The 19,860-nt window shown below is 49.4% G+C and overlaps 1 protein-coding gene across 1 annotated transcript in view; it reads right to left on the bottom strand.

Moving 5' to 3' along the window:
- LOC311226630 (CUB and sushi domain-containing protein 3-like) overlaps positions 1-19,860 on the bottom strand; it is a gene marked incomplete at both ends in the record, with an annotated part of 799,139 nt that overhangs the window by 528,839 nt on the left and 250,440 nt on the right. Inside the window, one exon of the mRNA XM_084312048.1 lies at positions 15,731-15,938. Coding sequence (XP_084168174.1) covers positions 15,731-15,938 — 208 coding nt within the window. The remainder of the gene's footprint in view (positions 1-15,730; positions 15,939-19,860) is intronic.

Raw genomic sequence — 19,860 nt, 5'->3', positions numbered from 1 at the left:
GACGTAAAGCCTCCCCGCGACGCCACGTGTGGGAGTAAGGCCAAGTTCGCCTACCATCGGTATTGAGACATCGTGTATATTAATATTTGAATAGTCATATTTGGCACTATATCGTCGAGTTGGACGTAGTCTATTAAGCTAATAATAGTCTGTTAATATATAGTGCTTCGTGCGGTGAGAATACTACCGTAGTCAGTACCCCATCGTTTCGGGCAGAGAACTGGCTGCTTACCCAGGGTGGTTGACCCCATGTGAAGCTGCACCCGAGGAGCCCCAGAGCCGACGAGCGAGTGGACCTGTATACCGGATTATTCTACCGACGACAGCCCGCCTTCCCAGGCACGGATTATGCTTTGTATACTTTGATTATTCCATGGATAAAGACCCCCGACACTGCCGTGTGTTGGAACCCCCCCCCCTGGAGAGGACGCAAGGTGAGGAGACGCTCTGCAAGACGAGGTCGCTTCACGTCTCTCCCCCGTGGACCGGAGAGAGCCGGCCCACAAAGAGTCCACCTGCTTTCATCTGTGGTCCAAGGATCGCCGGCGCATTGAACGGCACTACAGTGGGTTCACCTGGGATACCCTTGGCCGGACGAGGCAGCCGGATTCTACCCCCCCCCCCCCTCCTACTCCTGTCGGCTTACAAGCGACCGGATTAACCCCCCCTTAGTGTATCCAGTCTTATAATCATTAAAGTATCATTGCTGTTATTCCTTAACTATTCCAGGTCGTATATTTACCACCTGCGCTATCAGAGATTGGACATTCTCTATTGATATACCGACGAATACTCTTTGCCATAAAAGTGCATACTATTTCAATTCATAAATGTAATTAAGTGATTAAGTGCTTGCTCTACACACCATTGCTGTGTAGTAATAAACGCATACTTCGACTTTGTACATTTGTGTTGGATCCGTTTCATCTACGTGAGAGTGTTTATGATAATATATTTATGCCGTGTACTGGGTGGCCGAATATTAAGTACAAAGGTAGTGGTAGTATGTATCATATCTAGTAATACAGTCAGGGAATTGTACCCCTCAGTTACAATTGGTCCTTCGAGCCGGAGGGTAATTAGTGTAATATTAATATAGTGTTATTAATATTGAAATGGCCTATGATGAACACTCCACGAAACGATCCTCCTAACCAACGCCCGCAGCGCGAACGACGGCTCCCTCAGTACTTAGAGGCTTACGCTGTCAGTCAACAACCTAGTCTTCTACTAACAGTAAACGCGGTAAAACTAGAAAGTAAAAGTATGTCTAACCCCAACGCCCAGACTACCCCGACCATAGAGGCCCCTACGGGCTCTAACGTAACTGACCAAGTTCACGGTGGGGACCAGTGGGAACCAGACATGACTTCACACCCCGCCAGTACTGAAGAAGTAGTCCCCGATGAGTCCCGGGAGGAATACAACGCTACCGAGAGAGAACTCGGCACGGAAGAAGACGGGGAGAGCACCGTGGAGATAGAGCTCCAAGGCTCCGCAAGGAGTACCCCGAGGGAAGGCTCCCTATACAACCGCCTTCTCCCAGCGAGGCAGAGAGGACCCTACAGCAGGCCTTCCTCATCAGCCTGAACGCCGCTGCTGAACGCGACCGACTGCAGATCCAGCAGCGAAGCGAACACGAGCAGATACGTCTAGAAATAAGACGCATTCAGATGGAAGAGAATGTGGCCCGAGAACGAGCCGGTGCTCAACGGGACGCAGCGCGCGACAGACAGCAGTCGCAACTAATAGAACAGCTGATCAGACGGACAACACCCTCTCCCTCCGCCAGAGGCTCCAGGAACTCGTCTAGACACACCTCCAGGGCGGCATCCCCTAGCCGAGTAAACAACCCTGAACTTGACCAGCAGACGAGGTCTATACCCCCCACAGACCACCTCCCCCCACCGGTCCAAGCGAGACCTAGCAACCGGGAAGGAGCAGCATATCCTGTGGAGAGGCTAAACCAGAGACTACAAGCACTGGATGACCTAACTGAAGACGAAGAGGAAGAGGAGGAGAACCACGCCCGAAGACAGCACAGTACTCTACCGGACCAGGAGGTCCGGTACAGCCCAGGCTATACTCCCGCGGAGCTGCGCTACAGACCCCCGACTCTATACACGGGTGAGCACGACGCACGACCCGCACCGAGGAACAGCACCTGGACAAGCGGGCCATGGTACACTGCCGGTACCAGCCCATACCAAGGAGCGGGAGGAGACTCGCCTAGGAGGCCTCTCCCCCAACGCTCGCCGATGTATCCACAGTCAGCGTCATACATTGGCACGCCTATGGTACCCGACTTCACCCAAGAGAACCGGGCCCAGTATACAGAACTCCGCATGTGTCTGGAGACCATGTTGGTGGATGTATTGGATGAACGCCACAAATACGCCATCCTACTGAAGCACTTAAAGGTACCCCGCGCACATAATATAGCGCTCGCCTACGCGACTTCCACCACCCCATACACAGCAGCGCTGGTAGCATTGGACCAGAGGTATGGGCGCATATGGGATTACGTGATCCAGGAGATCCGACACATCGACCGCTTACCCCCAGCAATAGACAATCGAGCACTGGACGACCTGTCCATCAGAGTGCAGTCCCTGGTAGGGATGTTGGGAGCGCAAAGAGAGAAGGGGAGGCATGAACTTTACGCCAACTCAAATGTGGAAAGGATTCTGGAGAAGCTGCCGCCCGCTCGTCAGGAGCGCTTTAGGCGGCAGAGGGACCACAGAGACCCGAATGGCCCCGAACCGAACCTCCTCGATCTAGCAGACTTCCTGGCGAGAGAAGTCAGCAGCCTACGGCTAGATACATTCGGACGGAGCACCCCTGGCTCCAGAGAAGGAACCAGACGACTAAATGACGGAAGAAGATCGGTGACTGTGATGCACCAATCGGAGTCAGTACCGAGCAGCAGGAGCCACAGTACCCCCTCCAGAACGGAGAAGTGGAAGATAGTGTGCCCCTACTGTGAGAAAGAACACTGGCTAGCGCAATGTGACTCCTTCCCCAAGCTGAACGCGGAGGAAGCAGGTCAATGGATAAAGTCCAACAAGCGCTGCTTTCGCTGTGCGCGCTCACACATGGCAGCCGAATGCCGCTTAAAGAAAAGGTGCACCAAGTGCGATGGAGCCCATCTGGACATACTTCACGACAGTAACAGACGGCGCCCTTCACCTGCACCATCCAGCCGCAAAGCGAGCGTCATGTACATCGATCCCGCCAGCAGCAGTGGAGCCTGAGTACTCCTAAAAGTAGTGCGTGTGACACTAAGCTACCAGAATAAAGTCCTGGACACTTACGCCGTCCTCGATGACGGGTCAGAGAAGACCCTGCTGCTCGCCTCCGCCGCGGCCCAGCTAGGGCTGCGGGGAAGCGAAACCCAAATGACAATTCGGACAATAAGACGAGATTTGAAGACGATAAAGGGCGAGAATGTCTCATTCTCTATCGCAGCAAGCGGCCAGCCTGAGCGACGGTACCAGATTACAGACGCTTTCACCAGCCAAGAAATAGGACTGTCGCGGTACACATACCCCGTCGCCAAGCTGATGGTGAAATATGCACATCTGCGCAAGTTACCGATCCCGCTCATAGACAATGCTATGCCGACCCTGTTGATAGGCTCCGACCATGCAGACCTCATTGTCCCGATAGACCGGGTTCATACCGGACCCCGAGGCTGTCCTGCAGCAGTCGAGACCCGTTTGGGATGGACTCTCCAAGGCCCGCTCGCCAAATCTCTCAACCGAAGTACAGCCACTAGATGTCTCCACTCCCGAGTCACAGAGGGAGAAACCGCACTCCTGCAACACGTAGAGCGGCTATGGACCTTGGAACAAATGCCCTTTAAGAACGGAAAGAAAGACATTCGCTCTAAAGATGACATTTACGCCATTCACCTCCTCGAGACAGGGACCAAGAGAGTCCCGGTCAACGGCGTGTTGAGATACGCCACGCCACTCCTGCGGCGAGAAGGAATGCCTACTTTCCACGCCAAGACAGACGCCACAGAACGGTACCTGCTGAACACGGAGCGGCGCTTAGCCAAGAACCCCGCCCAAGAGAGTGTATACCGCGCTGAGATTGAGAAGCTCATCACAGCGGGACACGTCACAAAGATGGACATTAAAGAGGCTGACCAGACCACTGAATCGTGGTACGTGCCCCACCACAAGGTCCATCACAACGGTAAAGACCGCATAGTATTTAACTGCAGCTACCAGATCGGATCCCAAAATCTGAATAAAGAGTTACTGCCCGGTCCCACACTAGGCCCCTCCCTACTCGGCGTTCTACTCCGCTTCCGCCAGGAAAAGGTGGCCATCAGCGGGGACATTAAAGGAATGTTCCTGCAGGTGAGATTAGTAGAGGCGGACAAGCCCCTGTTACGGTTCCTATGGAGAGAGAAGCCAGGAGATGAGCACCCAGCCATCTACCAATGGGAAGTCCTCCCCTTCGGAACGACGTGCAGCCCCTGCTGTGCTACATTTGCACTACAGAAACATGTAGCAGAGGACCCAGCAGCGGACGAAGAGGTCCGACACAGCGTAAAGAACAGCTTCTACGTAGACAACTGTCTACAAAGCCTTTCAACCCAAGAAGAAGCCGAGGCTCTCCTGATCAAACTCCGCGCCTCATTGATCAAAGGCGGCTTTGATCTCAGGCAGTGGGCCAGCAGCGATCCGCAAGTACTGCGCAGCCTCTCCTCCGAGGACAAGGCAGCCAGCAGCGAGACCTGGATGGCTACAATCCCGGGAGAAGCCCAGGAGATGACCCTGGGATTGGTGTGGCGATTCAAAACAGATTCGCTTCACTACAGACACAAGCCCCTGACTACGGAGCAGGGAAGGCCGGCGGCGGCGCCGACCACCAGACGGAGTGTGTACACAACACTCGCCCGACAATATGACCCGCTAGGATGTATTCTACCGTACACCACCAGGGCAAAAATGATTGTACGAGCATTGTGGGACAAGGACCAGGGCTGGGACGACCCCATTCCCGCACACCTTGCATCCACCTGGAGAGAGTGGGAGATGGAGCTCCACTCACTCCCAGGCGTTAATATGCGCCGAAGCTACTTCCCACCCACGGTGAGGCCAGAGACATGTAAAATGGACTTACACGTCTTCAGTGACGCCTCAGAGGTCGCATACGGATCAGTAGCCTACTTGCGGGCCCAAGACCAGGGGGGAGAGATCTACACAGCATTTGTCCTCGCCCGCTCGAGAATAGCCCCACGCAAGCAACAATCTATCCCACGTCTAGAGCTCTGCGCAGCCCTAGCCGGAGCGCACCTAGCCACGCTCATCCAACGTGAGCTCACCATACCGGTGTCTAGAACAATCCTGTGGTCAGATTCCACGACGGTACTCGCCTGGATCAAATCGGACTCATGCAAGTACAAAGTCTTCGTGGGAGTCAGAGTCACCGAGATTCAAGACTTAACCGAAGAGTTAACCGGAGAAACAGAGTGGCGCTACGTTGATACAAAACAGAACCCAGCTGACGTCATCACCCGGGGGATGCCCCTGGATGACCTCACCCGTCGCAATGTCTACAGTGACGGCCCCGCATTCCTAAGACTCCCGGAAGGACAGTGGCCCATGCCTATCCCGAGGGAAGCAAGTCCAGAGGAGGTGGAAAATAAGAAGTCTGTGTTCTGTGGATTGAGCACCGTAGCCTCCACCGACCCTAACATAGACGATTGCACGTCCATAGAGAGTGCACAACAAAGAACATTCCTGCGGTACCACCCGGAGTGCAAGTCCCCCGCTGATATGTCAGCAGCTAACTACGAGGAAGCAGAATTGCTTCTACTGCAGCGAGCCCAGAGAGACTCGTTCCCCGATGAATTGGCCTGTCTACAGGGAGGAAAGCCCGTCCCATCCGACAGCAGATTAATTCATCTGGCCCCCGAGAGCGACGCTCATACCCTCATCAGAGTGGGTGGTCGCCTACGCAGAGCCCCCAATCTACCGGATGACATTAAATACCCGATCGTATTGAACAGCCGACACAAGGTCACAGAGCTGATTATAAAGAAATACGATGAGGATGTACATCACGCAGGAGCAGAAAGAGTCTTCGCGGAAATCAGACGTCGTTACTGGATCCTACAAGGAAGAGAGGCGGTACGACGCTTCCAGCGAACATGTCTAGACTGCCGCAAGTGGCGCGCGCAGCCCAGCATACCAAGGATGGCTGACCTTCCTCCATGTCGCCTCCGAATCGGTGACAAGCCATTCCACTCAACGGGTATGGACTGCTTTGGCCCGCTGCACATAAAGAAAGGAAGAGGAACCGAGAAGCGGTGGGGTATTGTATTCAAATGCATGACCACCAGAGCGATACACATCGAGCTTCTCCCGACCATGAGCACAGACTCATTCCTTATGGCCTTCCGAAGATTCACATCACGGAAAGGAAGACCGTCTACCCTATTGTCCGATCATGGGACAAACTTCAAAGGCGGCGAAAGAGAGCTGAGAGAGAGCTTCCAAGCTATGGGCCCAGAACTTAAGACCCACCTCGCTCCAGCACAGGTTGATTTCCAATTCAACCCCCCAAACGCACCCCACTTCGGTGGCACTTGGGAACGAGAAGTGCGCTCCATAAAGACAGCCCTGTACGCAGTACTTGGGGCCCAGACTGTGGCGGAAGAAGTCCTAATGACAGTCCTCACGGAGATTGAGGGAGTACTTAACTCGAAGCCCCTCGGATATGTCTCCAGTGATGTGGCGGATATCGACCCAGTTACCCCCAACACACTCCTGATGGGGCGGCTAGATCCTGCATTACCCCAGACAATGTACCGGCCTGAAGAAGCGAACGGCCGACGAATGTGGAGGTACAGCCAAGTATTAGCCGACAAGTTTTGGAACAGTTTCCTACTGCACTACCTACCGTCTCTACAGACCCGCCAGAAGTGGGTAAAGGAGAGAGACAATTTGACAGAAGGAACAGTCGTCATGATTATTGATCAATCACTGCCCAGAGCTATGTGGCCGGCCGGCCGCGTAAGCAAAGTGATCACCGGTGCCGACGGCAAGGTCCGAGCAGCTGAAGTGCTCGTCCAGGGTCGCACTTACACCCGTCCCGTGGCGAGGCTCATAGAACTGCCTCGACTCCCAGACACAATCGATGATGACCATGACCCTACAACCCTATGACTTTGTGAAGTTGACTGACCCCTACAGCAAACCCTTATGTGTAAATAGACAACGCGATTAATCTGTCTCTGTTTAACTGATTAGGTCTGGGACCTATTCAGGGGGTGGCTGTTGTGAAGGGCCAGATTAAACCGAATATATATATTTATTATATATATATATTTAATTGTATTTGTATATTCTCTAATATTCCCTGATATCCCTTGTATATTCCTTGTACAATATGCATTGAATATCCATTCTAGCCTACTGAACATCCCATAATAGTCTCCATTCTACTATTGGTCGAGACCTTGGTGCCAGGCTGCCATACCCCTCAGACCCAGTTCAAACGTACCGCTCCACATGTACGAACAAGTCCTAGTTCCGCGTAGGAATCTGGCTACCGCACCACTAATGGGACTATTTGTTCATAGTGCGTATATATACTGCGCTACTAAAGTAGGACTTTCTTTTCAGTCCAGTTTCTTACCCTCCAATAGAGTCACAGACGTAAAGCCTCCCCGCGACGCCACGTGTGGGAGTAAGGCCAAGTTCGCCTACCATCGGTATTGAGACATCGTGTATATTAATATTTGAATAGTCATATTTGGCACTATATCGTCGAGTTGGACGTAGTCTATTAAGCTAATAATAGTCTGTTAATATATAGTGCTTCATGCGGTGAGAATACTACCGTAGTCAGTACCCCATCGTTTCGGGCAGAGAACTGGCTGCTTACCCAGGGTGGTTGACCCCATGTGAAGCTGCACCCGAGGAGCCCCAGAGCCGACGAGCGAGTGGACCTGTATACCGGATTATTCTACCGACGACAGCCCGCCTTCCCAGGCACGGATTATGCTTTGTATACTTTGATTATTCCATGGATAAAGACCCCCGACACTGCCGTGTGTTGGAACCCCCCCCCCTGGAGAGGACGCAAGGTGAGGAGACGCTCTGCAAGACGAGGTCGCTTCACGTCTCTCCCCCGTGGACCGGAGAGAGCCGGCCCACAAAGAGTCCACCTGCTTTCATCTGTGGTCCAAGGATCGCCGGCGCATTGAACGGCACTACAGTGGGTTCACCTGGGATACCCTTGGCCGGACGAGGCAGCCGGATTCTACCCCCCCCCCCCCTCCTACTCCTGTCGGCTTACAAGCGACCGGATTAACCCCCCCTTAGTGTATCCAGTCTTATAATCATTAAAGTATCATTGCTGTTATTCCTTAACTATTCCAGGTCGTATATTTACCACCTGCGCTATCAGAGATTGGACATTCTCTATTGATATACCGACGAATACTCTTTGCCATAAAAGTGCATACTATTTCAATTCATAAATGTAATTAAGTGATTAAGTGCTTGCTCTACACACCATTGCTGTGTAGTAATAAAGGCATACTTCGACTTCGTACATTTGTGTTGGATCCGTTTCATCTACGTGAGAGTGTTTATGATAATATATTTATGCCGTGTACTGGGTGGCCGAATATTAAGTACAAAGGTAGTGGTAGTAAGTATCATATCTAGTAATACAGTCAGGGAATTGTACCCCTCAGTTACAGTTGTGATAGAATAAAAAAAAATGCACAGTGCATTTCCATAGCTGTGGATGAGTCCACTGACACCACTGAGAAGCCTATGTTCTGCAGAACCGTTCATGTTCTGAAATGTTATTGCTAAAGATTGAGAAGATTGGATCAGTTGTACTTTTTTTTGGAATACTTGAAACCCTTTTTTTGTGGAATATTTGATGCGGCCCAGCCTCACCCAGACTCTACCTCCAGCGGCCCCCAGGTAAATTGAGTTTGAGACCCCTGTTTTATAGCGTCGTGAATATAAGGTATAACGCACTTTTCGTCTAGGCTTTTCTGCAGGAAGCTAGATAATAGGCTAAACGTTGGCGCCGTTATATCAAATGCCATTTCTGCTGTATACGAATGAAATAAAACAAACTGCGTAGCATCCGGACTATTACAGAGCATCTATGGATGAAATGGGGGCGGCGGGGAACGCCGATTACTATTATTGATCCGCAATACAGTGTGCGTTCAATATAGCATTTTTATTGACCGATCACGTTACGTTATAAAACAATGTCCAATCCAGCTGTAATTTGGGGTAATATTATCCTACCGTCAGGCCATGTGATCGCCGGCAGCATTTCCTCACCAGTCATCAGATTCTTGTAGATCGATATGCACATTGGCTAATCATAAATCCCATTATTCCATGCTGAAAAAAACGCTCGCCAAGCTGATCCAAGATGGAGGATGTTCGGCTGGGATCAAGGAACTATGATCCGCCCACAGAACTGTACTTTTTTAAATTCACATGATACTGCAGTGGAGCGATGGCGCCCCTAAGCGGGTTTGGTAGGTACTGCATGTTTCGAAAATCAAATATCTGAAAAGATGCTGGTAGTGGATCGGGTACCTAATAAGCGTTATAAATATGGAATAAAAAAATAACAACTTGTCACGTATATACTCGTGGCTCTCAAGTTCAAGTTCAAGTTCTTTAATAGTTGTCATACAGAAGTACAGAATACTTTCATACAAAATGCTTCTTACTGTTACGCTCCAGAGACTGTGCTAGACAAGATAGTATCAAATAACATAATAACATAATATAGCATGAATTTAGAAGAAGAAAATGAGGTCACAGTTGTTCGGTATAGACATATGTACAATGTTCTGAGTTACCATATAATATACAATACACAACTATGCAGTGTACTAATGTACAGTACTATCTAGTGCAAAGCAGAAATGGGATGAGGTACAATTTTAGGTACAATTTACAGTAAGGTGTACGAGTTGTAGTGCAATCCTTCATCCATAAATATAAAGTGTGGGGAGTGGGTGCTACAGTGTGTTTGTTTAAAGTGGGTGTGTGCTATAAAGTGTGTGTAGTGGGTGCTACAGTGTGTTTGTTTAAAGTGAGTGTGTGCGTGTGGATGTGTGTGCTATGTGTGTTTGGTGGTTGTTGTTGTGTAGTGTTCATTCATTGTTCGTTTAGCAGCCTGATGGCCTGGGGATAGAAGCTACTTCTGAGTCCTGTGGCTACTGGTTAAAGTTCTGAGCTACTCTGGTCCACAACGCTCTTTTTCGAAACACGTATATACTCGTTCTCGGACGGCATAGTGTTAAAGAAGACGTGTCCGGCCCATGGGGACATTAACGTGTGTTGTCGGGACTTACAAATAAATTAGATTTGATTTGATTTGATTACACAGGATCACTTTACAACTATACTCATATTCACCATGGTATAAAACGGAAATGTATAGATAAAAATCCGTTTGTTGCACGTTGACCGGAAGAAACCCACTGACAATCGACGGCGTTATTAGATCCATAGCTATAATATAAAATATAGGTTTAGCTCTACAAACAAGGTGAGCGCTTACATGGGGTTAATGGGTGGCAAGGCCTATGCACTATCCCGGAAGGGGGCGTGGCACATAATGTGTTAACAGTATTATATTCCTATAACATTATTATATTTTCCTCATATTGGAGATTCGGTTGGTTTACATGCTGTGCAAAGTCTGGTTCAAGCACTGAAGTATGGTTTAAATACCACAGTATGGGTTAAGTATATTGTGGCAGATATCATCCCCCGTTCCATGGCTACGTGGAGGAAGTGAGATACTACTGCCACGGGCAGAGGAGAGTCAATTAGGGAGCTGATTGGGACTGATGGAACACACCTGTGCACCACGTGATCACCCACATCCCACACACACACCAGACACACATAGCATAAAACCCTAGGAGAGACAGAGAAGAGTTGAGTGGAGGTGAGGAAGGAGCAGAGTTCGTAGAGAGAGCGAGATACAGAGTTTGTGAGGTGAGAGGTAGTTGGAAGGAGAGGTGAAGAGAGAAGGTGTTCATGGTACTGGACCCTGGACTGGCTGAGAACCCCCCCCCCCCCCCTGTGGAACTGACCCTGGACCGGACGACAAACCCTGAGTATTGAACATTCCCTTTTTGTACGAGAGCCTGATACGTGTTTTTGACCCTGGACTGTTATCCGACTACTCTAATTGCCCATCAGACTGTTGTGCTTCTATTCAATAAATATATTTTATTTATTGAAATTGTGCTTGTGTGGACATTTGGATATTTTTTTTTGAACCGTGTTGAGCCTGAACACCACCATCTCGTCACAATATAGCAGAGACCCTGACACTGGTAACGTCGAACCGTCCGACTACTTGCCAGCTGGACCAGCTACCCTCCCCACTCCTCCAGACCATAGCACCAGACATCCTCCCATTCCTAACTGCAACCATCAACTCCTCACTCAACTCAGGGGTGGTCCCCACCTCCCTAAAACAAGCCAGAGTCACGCCGCTCATAAAAAAACCAACCCTGAACCCTACCGTCATAGGCAACTACCGTCCTGTCTCTCTTCTCTCCTTCCTTTCTAAAACACTTGAACGTGCTGTATCCAACCAACTTACTGCTTATCTCTTACAGAATGACCTCCTAGACCCTAATCAGTCAGGCTTCAGGACTGGTCACTCCACAGAGACAGCCCTCATTGCGGTCACAGAGGCACTTCACTTAGCAAAAGCGAAAGGCCTCTCCTCTGTCCTGATTCTCCTAGATCTATCTGCAGCCTTCGACACAGTCAACCACCAGATCCTCCTTGCGGCCCTCGCAGGAATGGGAGTGGCTGGCTCTGCGCTGACATGGCTGTCATCATACCTCAATGACCGCTCCTACCAAGTGTCATGGAGAGGGACCCTGTTGGCCACCCGCCCCCTGCGGACGGGTGTCCCCCAGGGCTCGGTTTTAGGACCCCTTCTCTTCTCCCTCTACACTAAATCACTGGGTAACATTATCACGTCTCATGGCTTCTCCTACCATTGTTATGCCGACGATACTCAACTCTTCCTCTCCTTCCCTCCCTCAGATATCCACGTCTCTGAGCGGATCTCGGCCTGTCTGTCCGACATCTCCGCCTGGATGACGTCCAACCACCTCAAACTGAACCTAAGCAAAACAGAATTGCTCCACCTGCCGGCCAAATCCTCCCCCCTAACCGACCTTTCAATCACAGTCGAGAATGCAGCTGTGACTGCGTCCCCGACCGCCAAGAACCTTGGTGTTGTCCTCGACGACCAGTTGAACTTCTCTGCTCACATCGCAGCGACGACCAGAACCTGCCGATTCCTCCTGAGCAACGTCAGAAGGATCCGCCCCTTCCTGACAAAAGAAGCCACCCAACTCCTCGTCCAATCAACAGTCATCTCCCGCCTCGACTACTGCAATGCACTGCTCGCTGGCCTCCCGGCCACTGCCACTAAGCCTCTTCAACTCATTCAGAACGCAGCGGCCCGCCTGATCTCAAACCTACCGAAGTCGGCCCATGTCACCCCACTTCTTAGGGACCTGCACTGGCTCCCCATTGCTGCACGAATCCGCTTCAAGGCCCTCGACCTAGCATACCGTGCGGCAAAGGGAACCGCTCCCGCCTACCTCCGGTCAATGGTCTCTAACTACACACCCTCAAGACCCCTACGCTCTGCATCTTCTGGCCGCCTCAGACCTACTCCTATCCAAGCTCCGGGAGGGTCATCAAAGAGAAGTCGCCTATTCTCAGTCCTTGCCCCACAATGGTGGAATGAACTACCCACCCCAGTTAGGACAGCCGAATCACGTCCAATCTTTCGCCGTCGACTAAAGACGCACTTCTTCAACCATTATCTGAATTTAAAAAAAAACTATAAAAAAAAAAAAAATCTAACCCTAACTAACCGTACTGTCATGCACTTGTCCTAATAAACTAACCTACACTGTAGCACTCAACACTTTGATGAACATTGTTGCTCAGCTGATAGAGTTGTGCCCTTCCTGATGGCTTGTCGTACAGAACGTGTAAGTCGCTTTGGATAAAAGCGTCAGCTAAATGACTAAATGTAAATGTAAAATGTATATATATATATGCGTGTGTGTATATATATATATACACGGGCGCCTGAGCAATGGAGCAAGTGGAGCAGCTGCACTTGCACTCTGTGTGTGTGTGTGTGTGTGTGTGTGTGTGTGTGTGTGTGTGTGTGTGTGTGTGTGTGTGTGTGTGTGTGTGTGTGTGTGTGTGTGTGTGTGTGTGTGTGTGTGTGTGTGTGTGTGTGTGTGTGTGTGTGTGTGTGTGTGTGTGTGTGTGTGTGTGTGTGTGTGTGTGGATATTGTGTGTTTGTCTATGCCTGGGCAATCTAATCTGTCATGATGTGCTCTGTCCTTGTGTCCATGACTGTATTGTGCGCTGTATCCCATTCCCCACCTTATTTCCTACTATATGTGCTTTTGTTTGTGTTTTTATTCTAATGTTATTTATCTCGCTTATATTCTGTTTGTATTGCTAACCCTTTTACATAGGATTTTAGCCTGTACCTTCTGGTAGGGGGACTACCAATGGAAATTAGCGTTTTGGCAAAAATTGGGTGCATTTACGTTTTTAAAAATGTTTATTAATGTACGCTGTCCCCCTTGAACAAATAAAGTAAACCTAACCTAAACCTAAGTACAATTTTGAGCTGCTTGTACTTTACGTGAGTATTTTCTATTTAGACCTCTCCCCTCCACCCTCTCCTCTCCCCTCTACCCTCTCTCCTCTACCCTCCACCCTCTATCCTCCACCCTCTCCTCTCTCCTCTACCCTCCACCCTCTACCCTCTACCCTCCACCCTCTATCCTCTACCCTCTCTCCTCTACCATCTACCCTCTCTCCTCTACCCTCCACCCTCTACCCTCTACCCTCTACCCTCTACCCTCTACCCTCTCCCCTCTACCATCTACCCTCTCTCCTCTACCTTCCACCCTCTACCCTCTACCCTCTCTCCTCTACCCTCTCCCCTCTACCATCTACCCTCTCTCCTCTACCTTCCACCCTCTACCCTCTCTCCTCTACCCTCTACCCTATCTCCTCTACCCTCTCCTCTCTCATCTCTCCTCTCTCCTCTATCCTCTCTCATCTCTCCTCTCTCCTCTATACTCTCTCATCTCTCCTCTCTCATCTCTCCTCTACCCTCCACCCTCCACCCTCTACCCTCTCCTCTCTCTTCTACCCTCTCTCCTCTCTCTTCTCTCCTCTACCCTCTACCCTCTACCATCTACCCTCTCTCCTCTACCCTCTACCCTCTCTCCCCTACCCTCTACCCTCTCTCCTCTACCCTCTCCCCTCTCTCCCCTACCCTCTACCCTCTCTCCTCTACCCTCTACCCTCTCTCCCCTACCCTCTACCCTCTCTCCTCTACCCTCTACCCTCTCTCCTCTACCCTCTACCCTCTCTCCTCTACCCTCTACCCTCTCTCCTCTAACCTCCACCCTCCACCCTCTACCCTCTCCCCTCTACCCTCTACCCTCTCTCCTCTCTCCTCTCCTCTCCTCTCCTCTCTCCTCTCCTCTCTCCTCTACCCTCCACCCTCTCTCCTCTACCCTCTCTCCTCTCTCTCCTCTCCTCTCTCCTCTCCTCTCTCATCTACCCTCCCTCCTCTCTCCTCTCTCCTCTACCCTCCACCCTCCACCCTCTCTCCTCTACCCTCTACCCTCTCTCCTCTACCCTCTACCCTCTCTCCTCTACCCTCCACCCTCTCTCTTCTCTCCTCTACCCTCTCTCTCTCCTCTCTCCTCTCTCCTCTCTCTTCTCTCCTCTACCCTCTCTTCTCTCCTCTACCCTCTCTCTCTCCTCTCTCCTCTCTCCTCTCTCCTCTCTCTTCTCTCCTCTACCCTCTCTCTCTCCTCTCTCCTCTCTCCTCTCTCTTCTCTCCTCTACCCTCTCTTCTCTCCTCTACCCTCTCTCTCTCCTCTCTCCTCTCTCCTCTCTCCTCTCTCTTCTCTCCTCTACCCTCTCTCTCTCCTCTCTCCTCTCTCTTCTAACCTCCACCCTCCACCCTCTACCCTCTCTCCTCTACCCTCTCTCCTCTACCCTCTACCCTCTCTCCTCTAACCTCCACCCTCCACCCTCTACCCTCTCTCCTCTACCCTCTACCATCTCTCCTCTACCCTCTACCCTCTCTCCTCTACCCTCCACCCTCTACCCTCTCTCCTCTACCCTCTACCCTCTTCACCTCTCTCATCTCTCATCTCTCCTCTCTCCTCTCTCCTCTCTCCTCTCTCCTCTCTCCTCTCTCCTCTCTCCTCTACACTCTACCCTCTCTCCTCTCTCCTTTACCCTCTCTCATCCCTCTCCTCTCTCCTTTCTCCTCTACAATCTATCCTCTCTCCTCTCTCCTCTACAATCTCTCCTATCTCCTCTCTCCTCCATCCTCCACCCTCTACCCTCTATCCTCCACCCCAGGCCCACACCCTCCACCCCGGGCCCACACCCTCCACCCTCCACCCCGGGCTTACAACCTCCACCATCCACCCCGGGCTACCCTCTCTCATCTCTCTCTCCTCTCCTCTCTCCTCTCCTATCTCCTCTCTCCTCTCTCCTTTCTCCTCTACAATCTCTCCTCTCTCCTCTCTCCTCTCTCCTCTCTCCTCTCTCCTCCACCCTCTACCCTCTACCCTCCCCCCCGGGCCCACACCCTGAGCTCCCCCACTCACCATGCGGTTGGGGGTTCGGATCCCTCCACCTCCAGGTAGTCGTACTTGTCCTCCGTCTGGAAGTCTGTAAAGACCACAGAGACGGTGTCGCCGGGCTCAGCCAATAGGATCCAGGTACAGTCCACATGGTTACCGTAGTTGCTAGGGTAACCGGGGCTGGTCACCACCCCACTGCCGCCCCGCACTGTCCCCCCACATGTGTCCTCAGCTGTCAATCAAATCAGAATGACAAATAGAAAACCTGGGTTAGGGAGAGGAGGAGGGATTTGAGGGCGGGTCTTAATAATCCTGAATGTCATTTTTCAGATTTGTATTTGAGCATGTTTTTTTTGGGGGGATTGTTGTCTTTGAATTTTTCTCCAAAGACTATTGTCCAATTAGCGATTCAGAATTAATTCTTACTCAATTGAGTTAAAATTCTGCAATTATCAATTTGTTTTACGTCCATCCTAAACAGCCAGGAAGTTCTCTAACCGGCCCCCTGCTACCCCCCCCCCCCCCTCTCTCTCTCTCTCTCTCCTCTCTTTCTCTTTCTCTTTCTCTTTCTCCCTCTCTCTTTCTGTCTATCTCAGTCTCTCTGTCCTCTCTCTCTCTATTTCTGTCTGTCTCAGTCTCTCTGTCCTTCTCTCTCTCTCTCTCTCTCTCTTTTCTGTCTGTCTCAGTCTATCTGTCCTTCTCTCTCCCGCTCTCTCTCTTTCTGTCTCTCTCAGTCTCTCTCTCTCTCTCTCCCTATCTCTCTCTTTCTGTCTGTCTCAGTCTCTCTTTCCTTCTCTCTCTCCCTATCTCTCTCATTCTGTCTGTCTCAGTCTCTCTTTCCTTCTCTCTCTCTTGCTCTCTTTCTGTCTGTCTCTATCTCTCTTTCCTTCTCTCTCTCTCTCTCTCTCTCTCTCTCTCTCTCTCTCTCTCTCTCTCTCTCTCTCTCTCTCTCTCTCTCTCTCTCTCTCTCTCTCTCTCTCTCTCTCTCTCTCTCTCTGTCTGTCTCCTTCTCTCTATATCTCTCTCTCTTTCTGTCTCTTCATGTTACTCTCTCTCTCTCTCTTTCTGTCTGTTTCAGTCTCTCTTTCTCTCAGTCTCTTTCTCTCTCTCCCCCTCTCTCTTTGTTTTCTCTAAATGTGGCTCCAGTGGCTTAATGAAACATCTTAACATGTAACTCATAATCTGGACGATATTATTATCTGCAATATTCTCTCTGCTTTATTTCAACATCTACTGAGAATGAAGCTGTTACGCCATTTCCTGGACAGTTCAGAGTACAGTGCTTTAGCCAATCAGTGTCACGGATCTGGGGCCAGGTGTTGTCTTTCACCCAATTAGATGTATGTGGGGGTGGGGCTTAGGGGGCTGGCTGCATTTCCTGTCAGACTAAGAGCTGCGCTCCTCTCCACCAATCACATAGCTCCGATTCCGTCTCCTCCAATCACCACCAAGGAAATTTAGATTATCCTGCATTCCAATTGGCTTGTTTCAACGTCAATCAATTACTAATCTGGATTCCTTTTTTTTTCCGAATTAGATTGGAAACATTATGACCAGATATGATCATAAATATATCAATTTATTGTAAATATGGCTGTTTTTTGGTATTGATAATCGAGTAGTGATCATTAAACAGATAAAGACACATGAGTCGGGCGGTGCAACAAGGCGTACATTACATTACATATAATTTATACACATTCCAAACCCACTGTTAGGTTCAGACATTCAACTGATTTCTCTCAAATACTGTAAAAACATTTGTCATGAGCAAGTTAGTAAATGTATGTCAGAGATGTAAACCCAACAGAATCGGTCTGTAGCAATAACAACACATCATATGTTAATACTTCAGATGAGGCTGAACACGGGTCCGGTCCTCCACGCGTCACTGGTGGTTCACCCAGAGTTTAATAAACCGCAGATGCTGTAATTATGCCCATATAGTGTATGTGAATACATAACGCACTGTTACCTAACACCCTCTTCAAAAGGAGGTGTGGTTTCAGACAGGTCATCCCGTTTCTGTTTGATGATGAAGATAAAGAGGCCATATTAGGCTTTTTATATTGCCCCCCCCTTGCCTTCTCTCCTATCTCCTACCTCCTACCTCCTACCTCCTACCTCCTACCTCCTATCTCCATCTCCATCTCATACATCGTATCTCCACATCGTACCACCTATCTCTATCTCTTACCTCCTACCTCCTATCTCCATCTCATACCTCCTATCTCCATCTCCTATCTGCTATCTTCATCTCCCAGTGTAATAAGGCATGTATTTCTGTCACAGGGATTGCACCTGCAACCTTCTGTTTACAGATGGCGTCTCTAAAAACATCCCCATCTCATACAATCTATCTCTATCTCTTACCTCCTATCTCTATATCTTACCTCATATCTCTATCTCTTACCTCCTATCTCCATCTCTTACCTCCTATCTCTATCTCGTACCTCCTATCTCTATCTCTTACCTCCTATCTCTATCTCTTACCTCCTATCTCTATATCTTACCTCATATCTCTATCTCTTACCTCCTATCTCCATCTCTTACCTCCTATCTCTATCTCGTACCTCCTATCTCTATCTCTACCTCCTATCTCTATCTCTTACCTCCTATCTCTATATCTTACCTCCTATCTCTATATCTTACCTCATATCTCTATCTCTTACCTCCTATCTCCATCTCTTACCTCCTATCTCTATCTCTTACCTCCTATCTCTATCTCTTACCTCCTATCTCTATCTCTTACCTCCTATCTCTATCTCGTACCTCCTATCTCTATCTCTTACCTCCTATCTCCATCTCTTACCTCCTATCTCCATCTCTTACCTCCTATCTCCATCTCTTACCTCCTATCTCTATCTCTTACCTCCCTATCTCTATCTCTTACCTCCTATCTCTATCTCTTACCTCCTATCTCTATCTCTTACCTCCTATCTCATCTCTTACCTCCTATCTCCATCTCTTACCTCCTATCTCTATCTCTTACCTCCTATCTCTATCTCTTACCTCCTATCTCCATCTCTTACCTCCTATCTCCATCTCTTACCTCCTATCTCCATCTCTTACCTCCTATCTCCATCTCTTACCTCCTATCTCTATCTCTTACCTCCTATCTCTATCTCTTACCTCCTATCTCTATATCTTACCTCCTATCTCCATCTCTTACCTCCTATCTATATCTCTTACCTCCTATCTCTATCTCTTACCTCCTATCTCCATCTCTTACCTCCTATCTCTATCTCTTACCTCCTATCTCCATCTCTTACCTCCTATCTCTATCTCTTACCTCCTATCTCCATCTCTTACCTCCTATCGCCATCTCTTACCTCCTATCTCCATCTCTTACCTCCTATCTCTATCTTTTACCTCCTATCTCTATCTCTTACCTCCTATCTCTATCTCTTACCTCCTATCTCCATCTCTTACCTCCTATCTCCCATCTCTTACCTCCTATCTCCATCTCTTACCTCCTATCTCCATCTCTTACCTCCTATCGCCATCTCTTACCTCCTATCTCCATCTCTTACCTCCTATCTCTATCTCTTACCTCCTATCTCTATCTCCTACCTCCTACCTCCTATCTCCATCTCCTACCTCCTATCTCCATCTCCATCTCATACATCGTATCTCCACATCGTACCACCTATCTCTATCTCTTACCTCCTACCTCCTATCTCCATCTCATACCTCCTATCTCCATCTCCTATCTGCTATCTTCATCTCCCAGTGTAATAAGGCATGTATTTCTGTCACAGGGATTGCACCTGCAACCTTCTGTTTACAGATGGCGTCTCTAAAAACATCCCCATCTCATACGATCTATCTCTATCTCGTACCTCCTATCTCTATATCTTACCTCATATCTCTATTTCTTACCTCCTATCTCTATCTCTTACCTCCTATCTCTATCTCTTACCTCCTATCTCCATCTCTTACCTCCTATCTCCATCTCTTACCTCCTATCTCTATCTCTTACCTCCTATCTCTATCCTTTACCTCCTATCTCCATCTCTACCTCCTATCTCCATCTCCTACCTGCTATCTTCATCCTCCAGTGTAATAAGACATGCATTTCTGTTACAGGGATTGAACCTGCAACCTTCTGGTTACAGATGGCGTCTCTAAAAACACAGAAATATTCCTCAGAG

The sequence above is a fragment of the Notolepis coatsorum genome (assembly GCF_963971535.1).
Source record: "Notolepis coatsorum genome assembly, chromosome: 4".
Classification (NCBI taxonomy): Eukaryota; Metazoa; Chordata; class Actinopteri; order Aulopiformes; family Paralepididae; genus Notolepis; species Notolepis coatsorum.
Note: the sequence above shows the minus strand (reverse complement) of the source record. Positions and strands in the feature narration are given on the sequence as shown.